Source organism: Eriocheir sinensis, chromosome 13 (genome assembly GCF_024679095.1).
Source record: "Eriocheir sinensis breed Jianghai 21 chromosome 13, ASM2467909v1, whole genome shotgun sequence".
Classification (NCBI taxonomy): domain Eukaryota; kingdom Metazoa; phylum Arthropoda; class Malacostraca; order Decapoda; family Varunidae; genus Eriocheir; species Eriocheir sinensis.
The window spans coordinates 16,246,073-16,266,762 of record NC_066521.1 but is presented as its reverse complement, the minus strand read 5'-3'; the positions used below and the strand labels follow the sequence as shown (position 1 = coordinate 16,266,762).

Below are 20,690 nucleotides of genomic sequence, written 5' to 3'. Positions count from 1 at the left end.
CCTTGACTGGATTCATTTCTCGCGTGTTTCGTTACACGCAGTGGTCATGTGGGAGTGGAGAAAAGAGCAAATTCTGGTATTTCACTGGTGGCTAAAGCGGTGGGCATCCTCTCCTGTGGTTCTGTTGTGTCACCCCGAGAGGGTAACAGGTAGAGTAATGGCCCATGCTCTCTGAAGTTCATAGAAAAGGGGAACTCAACACACAGAAATTAATCTAAATGGGAATAGGGAGACGAGTAATGCTGACTTGCCTGATGGGCGAGCCTCCCATAACCCACTTAGCCAGGAGGGTACCTCTTTGGCCGACTGATAAAGGAGTGGCTCTCCCGATCCCCGACGCCAGCGAACCTTTCCTTGTCTGGATTAATTTCTCGTGTGTTTCATTTCACGCAGAGGACGTGTGCGAGTGTAGAAAAGAGTAAAAATTCTGGTATTTCAATAACAGTGCTGACTTGAAGCCATCGAGAGCTGCAGAATGTGGTGGATGTGATTTCTAAGTATGGAAAGGATTTGTGAAAAATCAAATGGGGTTTCACCGAATGAATTATGAATTGGTTGGATATGTAAATGATGACACGCTCGAAGTTAAATATACACTCCCTAACTCCAGTTACCACTAAGTATGTACTCACTTGTTAAAGATGTATAAAGGTTTATATTCAGCGTGGAGTGTTACAATTTAAAGGCCAGTTCCCCTTACCACGGTCCCATAACATACAGGAATTTCGGTGATACATTAATCGCCTGAAAACCACACGGGAAATCAATAGTGTACTTAGCTCTGGTGGTGCGGTCTTCACTTCAAGAGTCGTTGATGTCTGGAATAGCCTTCCCAAGAATGTAGTAGAGGCGGTGAGCGTGACATCATTTGAGAAACGTTTTAGATAAGTTTTGGTCAAACCAACAAATTAAATATAAATTTGAAGAAAAATTGGTAACCACCCCGGCACACCACCTGAGTATCAGTTCTGACAGCGACAATGATCTGGACATTGAGGCCTAGCTTTGGCCTGCGTCCAGTAACACCGTAAGGCAAAGTTTATGGAATGAAGCGAAGGGCGGTGGAGATGGGTGAGCCGGTTGGCTGAGTACCCTGCAGGGCTTGTGGGCCATGGACAAAGTATATATTACATACTGCATTGAGCATTATAGTACTTCCATACATATGCACAATAAAAAAGTTAACCATGAAGGTTGTGGAAAGGCAGACGATATAATCAACTCGGCCGGAGAGCAGGATGATGACAAGCCGCTATCTTATTACTCTTATATCCGAGTGACCGGTTTTGGGGCCTCTGCTGAGTCCGTGGCGTGAGTTGCGTCGAAGCTTCGAAGCTTCGGCACGTGACATCACTTATCTGCCACGGCAGCCAATTCGCTAGCCTGGAATCGCTGGTGTAATGGTTTCTCCCATTCACCGTCGTAATTTTACTTTAATTATAATAATCTTGGTTATCTAATCACCCGAGGTCCAATTTACCCAAATATTGCACAATTTCTTTCTAATGACATACATTTTTATTAATCAGCACATCATATTTACATGCTCTCATTCTTGCCGCACTTCCCAGACGGCCCACCCATTGATTCACTAGGCTAATCTTCTCGTTCTTTGTCCTTTCACGTCCGCTCGGACTCATCCATACACCAAGGTATTTGTATGCATCTGTTTGCCCTAGACAAACCTTGCCTCAAACAACACCGAGGAAACACCGTCCTCCCGAGGCAGAAACTCTTCGACGTCAAGTTCAAGCTCAAGTACAAGTGTAAACAAACCGCCGCCAGAACCCCGCCAGGCCGCCCGAGGGATAGAAGAGCCTCTTAAAAGACTCCAAAGGAAGAAGAAGAACCGAACACGCCCAGCACCGGTTTACAGGCACCATGTCGAAGAAGAAGTATAATGATCTCATGAAGCTGGATATCTATGAGATGCTCGAGGTGCCGCTGGAGTCGAGCGAGTCAGAGGTAAGAATTCTTGCCTCCTTCTTTTGACCTGTAACGCCTTGTATCGCTTCTTAGGTCCTCCTCCTCTCGGTCAAGTGCCTGTGTGAATAATGCCTCAGGAATCCATCTGTCTGAGCCTTGGCAGGATGTAGGGCAAATATGTTGTTGTGTGGAGCTGTAGTTGGTTTGAGAAGGTAAATATGTTGTAGTTTGAAGCTGTAGTTGGGTTGAGAGGATCTTAAGTTGGCATCTCTTTAACTGTGGAGATTCACTACGCGCCTCCAAAATACGATTTTACACCTCCATATCATACTATATATTATAGAGAAGATGGCGCCACTATAAACACTTGCCTGCGCCATGACAGGCTGGGGCCGAGTACCGTCGAGTCCCCTCAAGCAAGCCTACCGGCTCTACAGGCATAAAAAAAATAAAAAAAAAACTTAAAGGACGAAATACATGTCCCTTAACCATAATATGAAGGCGGAAAAACTTAAAAATAAAGAAAAAGTGGTAAAGGTAGTGAAAAGGCATATTATACATACGCACCCTGATTTTGCTGGTGTCGGCGGCGGTGGCAGTGTTACCAACGATCCGGTTAGCAATGGTACGCTAGGTTAGCGTTGGTACGCTTAGTTAGCCATTAGCCCATGCATGCGAGACCAGGTCCACCACGTGCAGTTATTTATTTTTTTTAGAACACGCACCTTTACCCAAAGGGTTTTGTGAAGGTTTGGGCCGGGTATAGTACTAGGTAAAGGTGCGTGTTCTAAAAATAAAAAAAATAATAAAAATAACCACGTGTGGTGGACCTGGTCTCACATGCGTGGGCTAAAGGCTAACTAAGCGTACCATCGCTAACCGGATGAAATCATCTTGTAATGAAATAAATCATCTTGTGGAGATATGGAGTGACTACACAAATATTGGATGTATCAGAATAATAGGACCTACATAGTGCGTATGTTGTGTTTATGGCCAGTGAGATGCCAGGGTGATTATTATGCTACAGGGCACCCTTGGGCCATATATTGATGATATTTATCCAGATTTACATTCACAACATTCTGGGGTTTGATAAGTTTTAGTAAATATGCATTTTGTGACAGTCTAGTTTTTTCCTGTGCAAACTGGAAATGTTTTATTGCACTGTGATAAATTGAAGGATCACAATAAATACTGAAGAATTTTTCCGTTCTTTTACATTTCAGATAAAAAAGGCCTACAGGAAAAAGGCGCTAAAATGCCATCCAGACAAAAACCCAGACAATCCCGATGCGGCAGTAGAGTTTGACCAGCTGAAGAAGATTCTAGAGGTCCTCTTAGATACAGGTGAGGTCACACAACATAAAAACAGTTCCTTAATTATTTATATAAAATGTGAGAAATGTGTAGTGTTGTTTAGAATATATAATGAAATAACACATACATCCAATAACAGGTGGCTAGTTTTTGTTGTTTTTGCTATTGCTCTTTCAAAATGTCATTGTAATGGGAAAACATATGTTGTAATGAAAGTATTATGAATTACAATAGTTACAGGAAGCACAAAGATAACTAAATCTGCTTTCTCAGGAACAAGGAGAGCTTACGACAAACTTCTTAAGGGTCGCAAGGCAGCAAAACTCCGAGCCCGGGAAGCCGATGCCAAGACTCAGAAGCTGCGGTCAGAGCTTGAGGAGCGGGAACGGCGAGCACAGGAACAACCCAAACTGTCGGAGGAGGAAAGGCAAGGAGGGCTATTCTTATGACTTTATCTGGATCTCTCTTTTCTTAGCAATGGATGTTATTTCCCCATTTTCTTTGTTGGTTAGTTTCAGCTGGAGTTCTTTTAAATGGTTCCTTAGTTTATTTATCAAAAGTAAGGTGAGGAAGAGGGAGGTCTGTCATGTTGTTAAAGTTACTCTTTTGCTCATAAATTATACTGTGGAATATGGAGACTTGTGTTGTTTATCCCTGTGAAACTGAATTTTGTGTTGCAGATTCCGTCGTGAGCTGAAACGCCTTGAGGAAGAAGGTCGTAAGCTGATTGAGGAGGAGCTAGAGAGAGTTAACAAGGCGGTGGAGGAGGAGCTGAACAGGAGGGATGGAACACAGGGAGGTATGTGTGATTGGATGGCATGGACTGGGAAGGCATCTTTTCCTCAGTTTGCAAACTCTGTGGTATGATAAATACAAACAATAAATAAACGAGCATTTTTTAATACTAATATTTTTAATGCCAAATCTGTATGTGCTAGTATGTTAAAAAGGTGTATTTATTTATTATAGAGAGTAGCTATATCAGAATATATGTATATTAGTAGTACAAAGCATATATTTACATAGGATGAGAAATCATAACTGCATTAGATTTTATAAATCTTTAAAGATGGAATGGAATAAGGAATAAAATGTGTCATTCCAGGCCAGGCTGAGGAGTCCAAGAGCAGTGCACCCCAGGGCCACAAGGTCAAGGTGAAGTGGACCATCTCGGAGGACCTGCCAGGCTACACGGAGGAGGAACTCCACCGCCTCTTCTACAAGGTATTGGAGCCCCTAATAATAGAGTATCTTTCTTTGTACTCACTCTAAAGTTCATGATATATGGATTGTTCAATTCTTATTTAATTTTCAACATCTCTTCCCTCAGTTTGGTTGGTGGTAGAGGCAAGTATTAGGGACGGGGTAGGTGTGTTGGGAGGTAGGAGAGCAGGCCCACTCGTATAACTCTGTTTCTGTGTCTGGCTCCGGAAGAGGTAGAAATGTTTCACTTTTTATATTATGTTGGGTAATGATTGTTGCTTTTAAAGTAACATAAGTGAAGCTCCATTTTGAAATTATTTGACTGGACTCATTTATTATTGATTTCTTGATAATAATTAATTTAGATTATTTTTATATCAATTATATTCTAAGGAAGAATTGTGTTGGTTTAGAATCAGTTAGATCTTCTAACATTTATATTAATATCACCACTTTGGTAATTTTAGTTTTGGCAAAGCTTTTTACAATACCAATTGATCACCAAAGTGAAATATCACTATGGTCAAAAATGGAGTTCATGCTACTACTACTAGTGTTGTATCATATTTCTTTGTGTTAAAAGTGCATGAACCTGTAGAGTATTAAGAGTGGTCATTAGTATGCCTATCTGTTGGCAGTGGGGCGACATCAATGCTCTGGTGATGAACCAGAAGAAAAAGAAAGGCACAGCTCTCATAGATTACAAGACCAGACAGGGAGCAGTAAGTATTCCCTTGAAAAATATGTTTTTAAATTCTTGTTATGTGGAAACTTGTAGCTTGAAAGTGTGAATTCTATGTTGAAAGTATTTCTATAAAAATGAAAATATGAGTTTTGAAGTACTACTATTGGCAGACATGATCCTGAGTTGTTGTGCCATTCAAGATAATAAGTTATGTGTATGAAGTCTCAAGTAAAGTATGGTAAAATTCCCTCTTTCCCTCTTTCAGGACATGGCAGTGCAGTTTGAGAAAGGTGTCTTAGGCAATCCCTTAGAGGTAACACGTGTGACTTCAGAGCCCACCAAGTCACACAAGAAGGAGAAGCCAAAGGAGACACCAGTAGATCTAAAGCCAAACTATGACTTTGAGTCAATATCAGCCATGCAGCAGCGGAGGCAGGAGGAACGCAGGAAGCTTATTGAGGAGATCATGCAAAAGGAAGATAATGCTGGTAGCTGATGATGCACTAAGTGAATTTTGGATTTGTGTATGTGAATGCTGTGCCCAAGCTGAGGTAGGCAAGGGCTGTAAACTTGTAGCAGTAGCAGTAATAAAATATCTTTTGTCACTTAAACTTTATTTTTTGTCATTTGAATTTTTTTTTTTAAATAAATTGTGTCTTTTATTTTGTTGGGTATGTGTGATCGCAGACACAGACAGACTGTATAAATACATTTTTTTTTTTGTCTGTGTGATCATATTCTGTCTTAATGGGCTAGACCTTGCCTTGTAAACTGAGGTACTAAGTAGCAACATTTATTCCGAATATATTTTTGCCCAAAGACAGAACTGGTACAATTGATATGTGTATTTAGTAAAATCACTAACGTGGCCACATATGGTAGCTTGATTTCACTCCCTTTTCATCATATTTACAAACAGGGAGCAGAATTTAGGGCTGCCAGGTTTTCCCTACAGTGGCCTTATTTAGCAAGATATAAAGTAAGATGAGTAGTGCTTTCTTCTCTGCTATATTTTCAGACAAAATTATTTACATTATTTGCATGAAATATCCTAGTAATTTACCTCACAGCCCTTTAGAGAATCAAATGGAAGGTATTATATTTTCGTCTCCTTTATGCCTTGGAGCTGAGTACAGTGCTTCCCTCTGACTTGAAAATTCCCCCATTGAAGACTGCTGAGCCGAGAGTGTGCAGCTGACGCAGAATTGGCTCATGATAAACTGAAATGGACGGTCCGCAAGCTTTTCACAACAACATATTTAAAGCACAAATACATAAAATCGAAGGAAAAGGAAAAGCTACACCGTCAAGCTTTTCCTCATTCTTTGATTTCAATCTTGCCGTCTGCCATCATCCCAGTGTCAGCCTGGTGAAGGGGACATTGCAAATACTTCACTTGATTTCCCATCTCAAAAGGATAGATTTCCAGTGTCTTTTGCAGTAGCTCATTTATTTTATTTCCATATATATTGATTTCATCCACTTATTAACTTCATAATTCATTATATACTGCATGTCCTTCTTTTCCTCTGGGCACGGATCGCCTGTCTCGAACTTTTAACGTGTTCCTTATGCTGATTGGAACTTTTGAGTTTTGTGAAAAGTCGGGAAATTACACGTACTTTTGAGAAAGTGTGGGGAAAATTGTTGATCTTGAATACGTATATAATATAATGTAAATAGAATAGAAGTACTATCTAAAAAAAAAAAAAAAAAAAAATAGGTAAACAAAGGTGCCGTTGGAAAGGCGCACCTTGTCCTCCACGCGGCAACACAAACAAGATGAAACAACACTGTTCATGGGGCAGTGACGGTGAGCGTACATACATTGGTGTGTTTTCCAATAAATTGAAAGCTATATCCTCATTCTGGCTGTTAGGTAGCAGATTTGAACGGTCTTTTGCAGTGTGCCAGACTATTCATTCCGGTACAATATGATTCCCTTCACGTGGAGAGAGTTGTTATCACCGGAAAACTGTTACGAAAGCCTTAGTTGGAATTTGGCAACAGTCTGCTCTTTCTGGTGATGAGTTACTATCGTTTCCGGCGGTAAGTTACTGTCCTTGGTATCCGCCTATTAACGAAAGGTCACTATATAGGTTTTTTAGGCTACTGCTAGGTACTCTAGGGTGAGTTCTGTCCAGATTTCTCAAGCGTTTCGGGGTTTATCCTACACATTAACATTTTCATAAAGGTTTAGGGTATTGTCATTTGCCATGGTTAGTTTTATGGCCTTAATGATAGTTTGACGTGACTTCTGGGTATTGTCATTTGCCATGGTTATAGTTTCATCAACTTTCATGGCCTTAGTGATAGTTTGAGATGTCTTCTGGGTATTGTCATTTGCCATGGTTAGTTTTATGGCCTTAGTGATAGTTTGACATGTCTTCAGGGTATTGTCATTTGCCATGGTTAGTTTTATGGCCCTAGTGATAGTTTGACATGTCTTCAGGGTATTGTCATTTCCCATGGCTAGTAATTCATGGCCCTAGTGATAGTTTGACATGTCTTCTGGGTGTTGTCATTTCCCATGGCTAGTTTCATGGCCCTAGTGATAGTTTGACATGTCTTCAGGGTATTGTCATTTGCCATGGTTAGTTTCATGAGCCCAGGGATACTTTGATAAGCCTCCTGCTGCTTCTGCACCATAAACGGGTAAGAAAAAGCCTTTGGAAGTAGTTATTTGTTGTGAGAACCCAGTGTCTGAGAATATGGGCCCAACGATCTGCTCTGCACTTCGCTATTCGTTCAAACAGCAGTTCACAGCAATTTCTTCGATACATTTGATCTCTCTCTCTCTCTCTCTCTCTCTCTCTCTCTCTCTCTCTCTCTCTCTCTCTCTCTCTCTCTCTCTGTTGTCTTCTTATGAGAGGAAAAGAAAACCATACATATTGAAGAACTGAATAGCCTGTGTCTGAAATAGATTGTTCTCAGGTTTGTGAATTAATCTTCCTGAATTTGTATATGTATACTGAATAACTAAATATATATAAAGCTGTTTATTTTTGCAAAAGTATAGGCCTAATAATTATTGCATATACGGTAAAAGTTTGCTAGTTATGATGTTTTTGTGTCTTTGTGTCAGTACTACAGTATTCATGCTTTTTGTTCTTTTGGCATGTAAACTATTACCTAGACTACTCCTAGAAACATTTGTAACTTTCGAGAGATTTTGAACTCTGTCAGGGGAAATACTACATACCACTGTTGGCAAAGGGGCGGGGGGTGCTGTGTCATTCCCTCGCTCATTACATCGGTGCACGCGCGAGCTGGAGATAAGCCCGAGGAATGGGTTTGTTCTCGCCTTTAGCTACTCGATCGTGAGGTGATGCAGATAAATGGCAATTGGAACCTTCATCACGGCGTGGAGGCTGACTGACTAGTGTAATAAGTGTCTCAGGCTCTGTCACCTCGCTCGCCAGAATGTTTTGTAACGCTTGTTTGTTCAGTATGCGATTGTTGTAGGGGAGTGGTGGTGGTGGTGAGCGTGTGCTGGCTGGGAGAGTGAGGTAGGGAGGGAGAAGGAGGCGATGTGGTCAGCTTGTGAGTTCTGTGCTGGCTACTCGGAGTCAGTCAGGCTGGGCGCGTCAGCTGAGGCGGGAAGCGTGTGGTCGGTGCTTCACTCTGCTCCTGCCACTCGCTCGTGTGTACTCGTATTCTCTCGACGGTGTGGCGGCCTTGGATTACATAAACGGGTGTTGTGTGGGTGATTACGAGTGTGTGTGTGTGTGTGTGTGTACGTTTTCCGTGAACCCGAACGTATAGACAGTTTGTGTGCGTAAGGGATGATGTTTACGTGTGTGTGTGTGTGTGTGTGTGTGTGTGTGTAGAACTATAACACTACAATGGAAAGTAAGTGACAAAAAAAAAAAAAACTGTTATTTATCAGGCTATAGTTAACTCTGAAACATTAAGAATGAAAAAAAAAAAGAGGAAAGAAGAGCGAACAGTTTCCTAGGGTGCATTTCTATTCAATTTCCATCACGGACTTGTTAAAACTAAGAACACATTATTTTTTCTTGTTATCTTTTCACCTCGTTACATGCCCATGCCTGTACTCTTAGAAGCTTCCCTCAGATCATAATACCAAACCACTGTACAACCTAAGACAACTCAAAGGCCAAGAAACAAACTTATAGGGCACCTCTTTTATTCCGCCTCATCGAACGTTGAACCGCAGATGAAAAAAAAAAAAACCTCTCAGCCATCCTCCTTTTCTTAACATGGTGAATATAGTATCCAACCCAAACCTGTTTAGAAAGAAAAAAGGAAAATCATTAGGTTGCACTATTTTTTTTTGTGTGGTCCAAGGTCAAATGAGGTTAAGGGACACGACCGCATCTTGAAGCGTGCCATTTTCGTCCTTAAAGCTGCGTATCATGACAGTAGTGTGTGTGTGTGTGTGTGTGTGTGTGTGTGTGTGTGTGTGTGTGTGTGTGTGTTGTTTATTACATGTTGTCTTTCTATCAGTCTGTCTATCTATCTGTATGCCTGTCTCCCTCGTGTGTGTGTGTGTGTGTGTGTGTGTGTGTGTGTGTGTGTGTGTGTGTGTGTGTGTGTGTTTTGAGCCGTGTACTACATAATATTATTGTCATTCTATCAATCAATATCTATCTGTTTATCTGTCTGTATGCCTGTCTCCCTCCCTGTGTGTGTGTGTGTGTGTTTGAGTCGTGTTCTACCCTACATAATATTAGTGTCATTCTATCATCTATCTATCTGTCTATCTGCATGTCTGTTTTCCTCCCTCTGTGTGTGTGTGTGTGTGTGTGTGTGTGTGTGTGTGTGTGTGTGTGTGTGTGTGTGTGTGTAGGGGACGCGAGAAGGAAGGAACACAGGTACACAAGAGGGGTGACGGTGTAAACAGTTCTGCTCAGGTGTAAATTAACCTGCACCTGTGAATTGTAACGTGTCGCTCCCTCCCTTCTTTCCTCCCTTCACCCTTCCCTTCCTCGTCCTTTTTTCCTACCTCCCTGGCTCTGTTTTTCTCCTCCTCCTCTTCCCTTCTTTTCTCTTTTCTCTTCTCTCTCTCTCTCTCTCTCTCTCTCTCTCTCTCTCTCTCTCTCTCTCTCTCTCTCTCTCTCTCTCTCTCTCTCTCTCTCTCTCTCTCTCTCTCTCTCTCTCTCCTTTTTTTCCTTCACTCCCTTTGTTATTCTCTCTCCCACATTTCCTCCCGATTTTTTTCCCTCGCCTTTCTCTCTTTTTTTTTCCAGAATCCTCAGCCTTCATATTTCCTTCATTCTTTTCTTCACTGCTACCTTCCTTTCCTTTCTTCTTCTCTTCCTCTTTTTCTTCATTCTTCTCTTCATTAATTTTTCCTTCTATTTTTCAAGCTTGCCTCACTATCCTTTTCCGTTTCTCTCCTTTTCTTTCCTTTCTCTTCGTCTTTTCCCATGCTGTCTCGTTCTATCACACACACTGGATTAATTTTTTGCCTTAAACGATAAATATTCAAATGTAAAAAGGGTAAAATGAGCATATCCAAAGTGTTCTGGCTTAAATATCGTATAAAAAACACACCTGTGCATAATTATCTATTCATACATCTATTTGGCTAAGTATAGGCATTATGCAAAGAAGAAAAAAACTTAAGTAGCGGAATGAAAATAAGAAAGTTGGGTAAGTCATAAATTCCATGCAAAACACGTAAAGAAGAGTAAAATCATCACCTCATTCTACGTAAAAACAGTCGATAAAAGCATACAAAGAGTGACATACCTTTACTTAATATCGCTTACCAACTTCGTGTATATATTATGTAGATATACGCACGAGTATAAGGCGCGCGGAGTAACTATGTAAATTGACTAAGTCTGGAGTTGCTTCCCCGATGAACAGATTACGAACACGCATTAGCATCTGCCACCTCGCCCGACGCTCTCCCCATCGCCGCTGAATTTAATGGTCGTTAGTTAGGAAGATTACTCACGACTCCTCCTTTCTCCCACCTTCTCATATGTTCTTGCTCTTCTTCCTCCTCCCTCCTCCTCCTTGTCATCATCATCATCTGTTTCACATGGTCCTCGTCTTCCTCCTCCTCCTCCTCTTCCTCGTCCTTGTTCTCGTCCTCCTCCTCCTTCTCCTCCTCCTCCTCCTCCTCATCCTCTTTCTTCTCTCTCTTCTCCTCTTCTGCTTCCTCCTTCTCTTGCTGTTCATCTTCCTTTCACTTTGTTCCATTCAACCTTTCCTCTTTTTTGTTCCTCACTCTCCTCCCCTTTTGGTTTCTCCTCCTCTTCTTCCTTCATCTTCTCTTTCTCCTCCTCATTCTGCTATTCATCTTCCTTTCACTTTCCTCCATTATTTTTTTTCCTCTTTCCTGTTCCTCATCATCCTTCACATTTGGTTTCTCCTCCCCCCTCCTCCTCGTCATCGCCATCCTCCTCCTTCACCATCAGACTCCTATACGCTGACGACGAATAATTTGACTGAGCTTTCTTCCTCTCTCTTCCACGCACCTGATTGTCACCTGCCCGAGTAACACCTACCACGCAACTTCCCTCCGGACCGCCACTCACGCACATCGAGGTTCGTACGAAGAAGACAGAGAAAGAAAAAGAAGAAAACAAGAATAGGAAATTGCAGATCAGTAAGGGAAGCCACATTTACTGGAATTGACTCGGGGTATAAATTCTTCCCGGAAAGGATAGAGCGAGGCGAAATTGTTCCCCCGCCGAATTCTCCCTCAGGGTTAAGCGGTGTCGTCCCTAGATTGGAAGGAGGGAAAGGAAGACATGGAGGGCGGAGGAGGAGGAGGAGGAGGAGGGGGAGGGAAGGAAGGAAGGGAGGGTGAAGAGTACCGGAAGAGCTTACTGTAGATTGAGAGGAGGAATGGAAGGAGGAGGAGGAAGAGGGAGGAGTCAGGAGAGCGTAAGATGAAGTATACAAGAGATAGCTGATGAAGGGGAAGAGAGGGGAGAAAAAAAGAAGAGGGGGGCAAAAGACCGCTTAGATAAAGGAAAACAGGAAGAGGGAAGATAACATCGAACTTAGGGGAGGAGGAAGAGGAGGGTAAGGAGGAGGAGGAGGAGGAGGAAGAAGAAGAAAAACAGAGGAAAGAAAATATTAATGTTTGAGGGAAAGAAATATAAATGTGTGACGTGGATGAGGAAAACGTTAGCGTGGATGAGAGGCGACATGAAGGAATGCGAAGGAGTGCAAGGGAGAGTGTGAGAGAGAAGGAAAGGAAAAGGGAAGCGGAGGAGAGGAGTGTCTGGTGATGGGGTGGGAGGGAGTGGAGTTGGGTGGAGCGAGGGAGGGAGAGTGGGAGGATTGCGGTGGAGTACAGAGGATGGAGTGAGTCACCTGTATATAGTTGTTACGGTACTGTTATGACACACACACACACACATACACACACACAGTTACTCTATTCTTCAACCCACCACACCACTCACTCATACAAGACCCATTACTCAAGAACATCAATCAGATTAACTTGAGGAATAACCACAAAAAATCCGATCTCATCAAAAGAACACCGGTGAGGTTTGTTGGACAGGTGAGACATGCAGGTATGCCTCGTCCTGGCCAGGTAGAGCAGAGGGACACTCACCTGTATCATAATTGCTGGGAACAGGTAGCAGTCACAAGGGGCGGAACCGAACTCACTCTTACCTGCATGTCCCTTGTTACCTGAATCTTTACCTGTTGGGGACTGATTGAACATATAAGGGAAAATATATATATTGGCGGGTACGTGTGCGTGTCAGGGGAAGAGTGAAAGGGATGGGGAGTATGTAGCTTCTATGTCTAAGATTATGAGTATGGGTTGGACAAATTAAGTGCATGTTGCTTTCTGGGAGGTGAGAAATAGGTGGGGTTAGGGGATGAAGAGAGGATGGGAGGTACTGAAAGGGGAATGGTGAAGAGACAGAAGGAGGATAGAGAAAGCAAGGAATATAGGAAGAATAGTTAAGAGTTTTATTAAAGCGAAAAGGCACAGCTTGGGGATATGGAATAGAGAAGAAGAAGGAATAAAACGAGCTGAGGGAAATCTGGGAGTTACGAAGGAATGATTACGAGGTCTGGAGAGGATGGAGTAATAATAGCTAGGAATATAGGAAGAATAGTTAAGAGTTTGATTAAAAAGAGAAGAGACACAGCTGGGGGATATGGAGTAGAGACGGAGAAAGAATAAAACGAGCTAAGGGAAGTTTGGGAGTTACGAAGGAATGATTACGAGGTCTGGAGAGGATGGAGTAATAATAATCGGTGCAAGAAACGTAGCTGGGGATGACAAGGCTAGATTTAGGGAGGGCAGGTAAGGGACGGAGGGGGATCAGCAAGACGGGACAAGAGTATAATCTATCCCAGGGTTAAGATATGAAAATGTGCAGAGTCGGACATCAAAAGAGTACCAATAAAAAAGTCATAGCAAGTCATAGCAGAGGTATCATTAGTCTACACTGGAGGGCTGGGAGGGACTGAAGCAAGGACGAACACGGCAAGGGCTGGGGGGTTCGCCTGGGGCCTGAGGTGGACTGGGGACTGGCGAGGGCTCACAGCAAGATGGGGATGGGGTAAGTAGTGATGCAGTGAGACTTAAGGTCATATAATAAGACATTTCGCCGCCCAAGAACACATATTTGACAAGGCTTTCGTAAGAGTTGTGGGGATTTCCAGTTGTAGTTTTATGGCCCTAGTGGTAGTTTGACACTTCACCTGTACCATGAACCTGAAGAAACACTCATTAGAACACGACTGACCCCCTCTTTGACCTTTAGAAACAGCTGATGTGAGAAGCGGACGTGTCTTATAATACCGACCTTAGAGTGTGTGTGTGTGTGTGTGTGTGTGTGAGGGAGTTTGAACAGGAGTAATATGAAAAGAGAGGGGTAGAACTAGGGCCAAAATAAGGGGGTCAGGGCTGCGTTATGAGGTTGAGGTGCACTGGGTAGGGCCAAAACAGAGGTATAAGATGAGGTAAAAAAGGATTAAGATTAGAGGTTAGGACTGTGTTATGAGATTGAGGTGCTCTTGACAAGTTGGAGATGTGTTAGGTAGGTGAGGGCCTGTCATGAGGATGTGTGTGGGGGGGGGGTAGTACCGAGACCCTGGCAGGTGCATAGGAGGGTAGTGGAGTGTGTCGGTGTGCGGAGGTCCGTGTTCCCTCGTCCGTGCAGCGCCCAGTGTCTTGTTGGTGACGCGAAACACGGGGCCGGGGCGAGGCTAATGAAGAGGGCCATTGTGTTTACTCCGCCTCGCTCGTTGCTATATTAAAGCAGGTTAGATGTTACTTAAGAGACGAGAGGTCATTATTGTGTTATTCTTCCCTTGATCACGTGTTGGTAAGATGTTTGTTTGTTTTGCTTTTACGTGATTGTAGTTTACGTAGGCAGTTTTGGAGATTAATTATACACATTCTTTATAAAATACTAAATAAACCGTAAAGTAAGAAGGAAAAACCCTGTTAGAATATCGTTTTTGTTGCAATATATGTTGATTATATGTCTACTTTATATTTATTTACCTACCAACTGAGATAAAATGGAAGCAAATTATACACATTCTTTATAAAGTACTAAATAAACCAATAGGACGTAAAGTAAGTAAGGAAAAACCCTGTTAGAATATCGGTTTTGTTGCAATATATGTTGGTTATATGTCTACTTTACATATATTTACTTACCAACTGAGATAAAAAGGAAGCAAACTCACCAACCTATCACAAAGGAGATTAGTCTGGTTCCCACGAGCGTTTTTCAAGTTCATGGTGCCCTCAGCCCTTCAAGTTAAGGTGCAGAAGCCTTGGCAAACTATCACTAGACCCATCAAACTACCCATGGAAACTACCACAACTCCTACGAAAGCCTTGTCAAACTATCACGAGGCCCATCAATCATCCATGAAAACCAACACACCTAAAAAAAAGCCTTCAAACTATCACGAGGGCCCATCAAACTTCAAGTTAAGGTCCTACGAAAGCCTTGGCAAACTATCACTAGACCCATCAAACTACCCATGGAAACTACCACAACTCCTACGAAAGCCTTGTCAAACTATCACGAGGCCCATCAAACTACCCATGGAAACTACCACAACTCCTACGAAAGCCTTGACAAACTATCACTAGACCCATGAAACTACCCATGTAAACTACCACAACTCCTACGAAAGCCTTGACAAACTATCACTAGACCCATCAAACTACCCATGGAAACTACCACAACTCCTACGAAAGCCTTGTCAGACTATCACGAGGCTCATAAAACTATCCATGGAAATGACCACAACTCTCAAGAAAGCCTCGCCAAATTTGTGTGCTTGGGCGCCGAAATGTTTAAGAATATTGCCCTCAGTCCTTCAATCACGTCATGTCGGTTCACGCGTCTTCCTTGCTGGAGTGTGCGTAGTCTTGCCGGCCCGCCTTGGCCACCTGAAAGACAGGATGCACCGCCCAATTACGAGGGGCCTCAGGGATCCGCGTATTAGCATAGCCTTGCCAGGGAACCGCCGAGCCCCACTTCCTGTCCTGGGTAGCTGCTTGCACGCCTAAACTCTCACTGTCTCACAATCCGGCGGTAGTGAGAGTGTAGCGTTTGGTGGCAGTCTCGTCCCGTTTTCTATAAGTGCTGCTCTCTGAAAATGTGTGTTGGTGTTTTTCTTTCTTTTGTTATGTTTTTGTTCCTCACTAAAGAAGCGTTTGGTGGCGTTCTGCTCTCCCTTTAAAATGCGTTTGTGGATTTGTTTCTCTTTTTCTTTTAAGTTTTGTTGGCCATTGAAGAAACGTTTGGTGGCGGTCTTGTCCCGTTTTCTGTAAGTGTTACCCTTTGAAAATGCGTTTGTGGAGGCGTTTTTCTTTCTCTCCTGTCATGATTTTGTTGCCTATTGAAGAAAAGCGTTCTGTACTTCTCGTTGTGTATGTATGTTATGTTATGTTAAATTGCCCTATCAAGAGTTTAGCGGTGGTCCGTCCTCTCGTTTTCTGATGTTACCCTTTGAAAATGTGTTTGTGAAGGCGTTTTCTTTCTCCCTTATCATATTTTGTTGCCCATTGAGGAAGCGTTATGTGGCGGTGCTTCTTTTTATTATGTATGTATGTATGTATGTATTTACGTTAAGTTTCACTATCAAGAAGAACTTTGTGGTAGTCCCCCGTCTCGTTTTCTTTTAAAACTACCTATTCAAGAAACATTTTGCGGTGGTGCGTTGTCTCGTTCCCTGTGTTTGTAGTCTCGTTAAAGTGCGTTCAAATGGCTGCTTCTTTTCCTCCTTTGTTATACTTGGTTGCCCTTTTGAAGTTGCGTTCTGCGGATGTGGCTCTTATGGTTATTATTTTTGTTTACATTTTTTTTTTCATATATTCCTCCTTGAAAATGGGTTGATAATAGTTCCTCTTTTCGTTTTCTTATTTTTTCATGTTTTTTTTCATTTATTGCTCTTTTTAAATTCGCATATAATGTTGGACTTTTTTCTTTTTTTATTGTGTCTTTCCTTGAGGTTGTTTTATTATTTTTTTTTACATTTTTTCACTTCCTTATTGTTTAAGCGTTGGTAACGGTGCCCTTTTTCGTTTTCTTCTTCAGTGTGTCGCTCCTTGAGGTTATGTTTTGTGGGGTGCCTCTTTTATTTTTTTTGTTTATATTTTTTTCATTCAGTATTGCTCCTTGGAAATCCGTTTATAATTTTGGATCTTTTTATATTATTTTTTATTTTTTATTTTTTATTTTTACTGTGTCGTCCCTTGAGGTTGGTGTTTTGCGGTGGCGTCTCTTGTCGTTTCTTTTGATTATCTATTGCTATCTATTGCCCTCAGAAGTGGTATTGTGTTGCGTGTTTCCTTTATTGCCCCTCGTAAACGTGTTCTATGAAGGTAACCATCTCCCGTTTTCTTTCTCCTATTCTCGTTTTGCTGTGGTTCATCCTCTCATTCTCTTTTCCTGCATCCATAAATAAGTTAGTTTTTTTTATAATGACTTCTCGTGTGATGTATTCCCGGTCATATTTGTTAACTTAAATTGTAATGTGTAATATTGTTTTTTTATTAATGTTTCAAATATCGTGTAAAAGCAAGGCGTTTAGTGTTGATGCCAGTTTTATATTTCCAATCTTTTTCATCATTATTTGTCGCCTCTTTTGGAGAAATTATGGAACTTTTTTAATGACTAATATTTTTTTTATGAATGTTTCAAATATATTATCTTGTAAAAGCCATGCGTTTAGTCTCGGTGCCAGTTCTATCTTTTCCATCTTTTTCATCTATTTGTCGGTGCTTTGGAAGAAATTTTGTAAGTGGCTCGGAAATGGAAGTCTAGTACGCTGGTTCGAGTTTCTTTTTCTTCTCTTTTTCCACATTTCTTGCCCTTTTGATGTAATATGTCTTGAATACCGTGTGAAGAACATGAGTGGAGACTTGGCATTAGGTTATTTGCATATTCATTTATTTTACCAGATTACTTGATGCGGCAGTAAAACCTTGTCGAAAAGTGGCCTTCATTGGATTAAATCTCTCCTCGAAACTACTTGGAGTGGGAAAGGTGAATGGAAATGTTAGTAATAGTAATTTGAACATGCATCGCGTAAGTTAGGTTTTGTGCGTTTTTGTATATGTGGTGAGGCGTGTGTGTGTGTGTGTGTGTGTGTGTGTGTGTTCAGAGGGGAGACAGAGATAAATGTTTAGCGTAGGGAGTATCTGTGGCTCGTAAAAGATATGGGCATCGTATACATGTTCTTCTGTTGATAGCGACTGAGTGGCAGGTGGTACTCGGGGGAAGGGAAGGGAAGGTAGGTGATGGTTGTTGTGGTGGGGAGGCGAGGTGCTGGGAGGTGTTAGAAGAATGATAGATTGGGTTGGATTGGTAGGAAAGAAGGGGTGGAAGGAAAGGAACTGTTGAAGGTCGTGGTGATGGTGATGGTGGGGGGTGATGGTGATGATTGTGATGGTGGGGGGTGATGGTGATGATGGTGATGGTCCGGGAGAGATGAGGAGAGGGGACGACCGTCAGCCAGACACTAACACACTCAGCCACCACAGCTTCCTGCTCCGTAATACCTCCACACACACACACACACACACACACACACACACACCTGTTTGTCTTCATAAATAATATTAAAGCTCAAAAGCTGACCAGACAAGACATTTAGAAAACACACACACACACACACACACACACACACACAAAGACTACTCCTCGCGTGTGTTTTCAAGGTCATAATTATTATAATTCTCCTGAATTCCGTGTTATTTGTTGCTTTATTGTTTCACTTGACTTTCAGGGACGAGACAAAAAACTTTAGTGACTCGCTTACCTGTGAAGTCTCGTCGCGGAGTGAACTCAACGGTTAATAGCGCATTGCAACGTGATAAGTGTGACGCGGAATACCGAACGGCTAAAAACACAAGGAGGTGACTTCCAATGCCGGTGGCGTGAGAGCAGGGAAGGTGAGGAAGGTAGTGCGGAGCAGAGCGAGGCGTGGGAGGCCAGGAGCGGGAAGTGCGAGCAGTGTAGTGGTAATGGTGAGTGGCGCGGCGCAGTGAGTGGCGGCTGCGAGGGTGACGCACGGGACGAGTATAGTGTCTTCCGCTCCCCTCAGTGTGTGGGGCAGCGGCGGGCGTGCAGGAGCAGGGCACGCCGCCACGCCGCCAGGGGCGCCTCTATCTGCCCTTACTTCGTGTGTATACCTGCCGCCCCAGGCGTCGCCGTGCGGGAGTGGCCGTCCCTCGTGGTCGTGGCAGTGACACAGCAGCCGCGGCGCGTGTCACGTGTTGCCGCGACCGTTTGTGTTGTCACCGGTGAACAGCGAGGCTGCGAGTGTCGCCGGGACGTGGCGGCGTCCCGCGGCAATGAGAATGTTCAAGTTTTTCGAGAGCGGCTCCTTGGCCCGCCGCCGCGACTTTGACCAGGAGGGCGCTGGCAGGCGCGGCCGAGCCTCGAGTGTGGCGCGAAGCGTCTCGTCGCTGAAGGTCGGGCGGCAAGACCCATGCGGTGCAGGAGCGAGCCGGGAGGAAGCATGCGCCCGGGGGCCTGGCAGGCGGCTGTCCGTGAGGTCATCCGTCTCGGCGGGAGGAGGCCCCGCCTTACGCCGCAGCAACACCCTCCCGAGCAGGCGCGGGGCCCCGGCCTCTTCACAGCAGCAGGAACACGCTGAAGAGGCTGTGTCGGGTCGTGAGTCCCGGGAGAGTTGTGGCGGCTACAGCACCGCCACGGAGGGCAACCGTTTCACCGAGACCCTGCGGCGCCTGGGCAGAAAGGTCACTGGCAGGAGGGACCGCCTGAGGGGAAACAGCGAGGAGCTGTCGCAGGGCTCCTCTGTGTGCACGCTGCGACACGAAGACTCGGAATTTCCTTCACATTATCTCAGCGTGTCGGAGGTCGCCGCCTCGGACGGCGTGTCGTCAGACATCTCACTCGTGGACTTGGGGTCCATTGACGCCACGCCCACCGTCAGCCCCTTCGGCAGCCAGGGTTTTGCCTTCCCCCGCCATTCCTCGCTGAACTCCCTCAAACACCCTCGTTCTCACGGCCACGCCCACGCTTCTGACCTCGGCTCCCTCTGCCACATCCTGGCCACCTTCAAGGGCCCCGACGCGCTGCACCAGCAGGAGGTGTACGAGAATGTGGCTCCTGGGCACAACGGCGACGCGCGGCCCCACAGCTCCGCCTCCAGCTTCACCTCCTCGGCACGTGGGGGTCAGGGGTCAGGGGTCTGCGGCCGCCGGGAGGCCGGGGCACGGGGTCACACGTGCCCCAGGTGCCAAGTGGCCTTCCTGACGAGCGTGGAGCTGCTGGAGCACTGGTCCACCTTCCACATGCACGATGACCTCCACCTGCCGCCGCCCCCCCTCCACTTCTGCTGCCCCAAGCCGGAGGAGCGAGGGAGGGGCGCGCCGCTGCTCCCCGGGACGTGGGAGGACACGCCGAAAGGGACGCTCACCCCTCCCCTGCAGCTCGCCGCCACCCCCCAGGTAAGTGACCTGCAGTGTGTCCTTTATCTCGTGATGCATATTCAACAGGTGCCGCCGCTGTGTTTTATCGCTGCCGACACGGGGAGCGCCAGGGGCACCATGGGGCAAAGGCCGGGGCGAGGGGTGGGGGGCGGGGGCTGGGACGCGGGGTGCCTCAAGGCATTACTCACTAGAGGCCTTGCTGATTATACTTTGGTTACGCATTCAAAGGTTGGTGTGAAGGCCCGTTTTCTCTGCCGTGAATGTGTCCCGTGTTGTGGCCACACACACACACACACGCACGAGTCACGGCCTGAGTAGTTTCGTGGCGGGAAGCAAACAACTGATATTATCTCGGCCATAATCTTTTTATATTTATTCGCAGTCAGGTGTTTTTTTATTAACAAACATATCATCAAAACAAACAGCTACAAACATAGACGATTATGCTCAGAAAAAAAAATAGAAACTAAAAGAAAAGTAAAATTATATCACGAACGGAAGGGAAATACCAATCTTTTTCTCTTTTCCTTTTTTTATCCGCTCTATCGTTCAGGAAAGAGGGAGAAGAGGAGGAGGAGGAGGAGGAGGAGGAGGAGGACTTGTAGGTAGTGTGTGTGTGCATGATTTTATGGTTCCTTCCTCATGAATATTTCCTGCTCCCGTGAG

At 44.3% G+C, this 20,690-nt stretch overlaps 2 protein-coding genes across 4 annotated transcripts; both read left to right on the top strand.

Annotated features, from left to right (window-relative positions):
- The first annotated feature begins 1,728 nt into the window (after window positions 1–1,728).
- LOC126998081 (dnaJ homolog subfamily C member 17-like) lies at window positions 1,729–5,739 on the top strand. Its single transcript, XM_050859457.1, has 7 exons — window positions 1,729–1,965; window positions 3,156–3,276; window positions 3,520–3,673; window positions 3,927–4,045; window positions 4,352–4,470; window positions 5,088–5,171; window positions 5,400–5,739. Exons 1-7 carry the CDS (start codon window positions 1,882–1,884, stop codon window positions 5,628–5,630), a joined length of 912 nt encoding a protein of 303 aa, XP_050715414.1. The 5' UTR covers window positions 1,729–1,881; the 3' UTR covers window positions 5,631–5,739.
- Window positions 5,740–8,616: 2,877 nt separating this feature from the next.
- On the top strand, window positions 8,617–20,399 carry LOC126998277 (uncharacterized). 3 transcript variants are annotated; one of them, XM_050859747.1, is made up of 2 exons: window positions 8,617–8,801; window positions 18,353–20,399. In XM_050859747.1, exon 2 carries the CDS (start codon window positions 18,921–18,923, stop codon window positions 20,340–20,342), a length of 1,422 nt encoding a protein of 473 aa, XP_050715704.1. In that variant the 5' UTR covers window positions 8,617–8,801; window positions 18,353–18,920; the 3' UTR covers window positions 20,343–20,399. The 3 variants fall into 3 exon arrangements, with proteins under 3 accessions (XP_050715704.1, XP_050715703.1, XP_050715702.1); XM_050859746.1 differs by having other exon boundaries at window positions 8,617–8,836; XM_050859745.1 differs by having other exon boundaries at window positions 8,621–8,777.
- The last annotated feature ends 291 nt before the right edge of the window (window positions 20,400–20,690 follow it).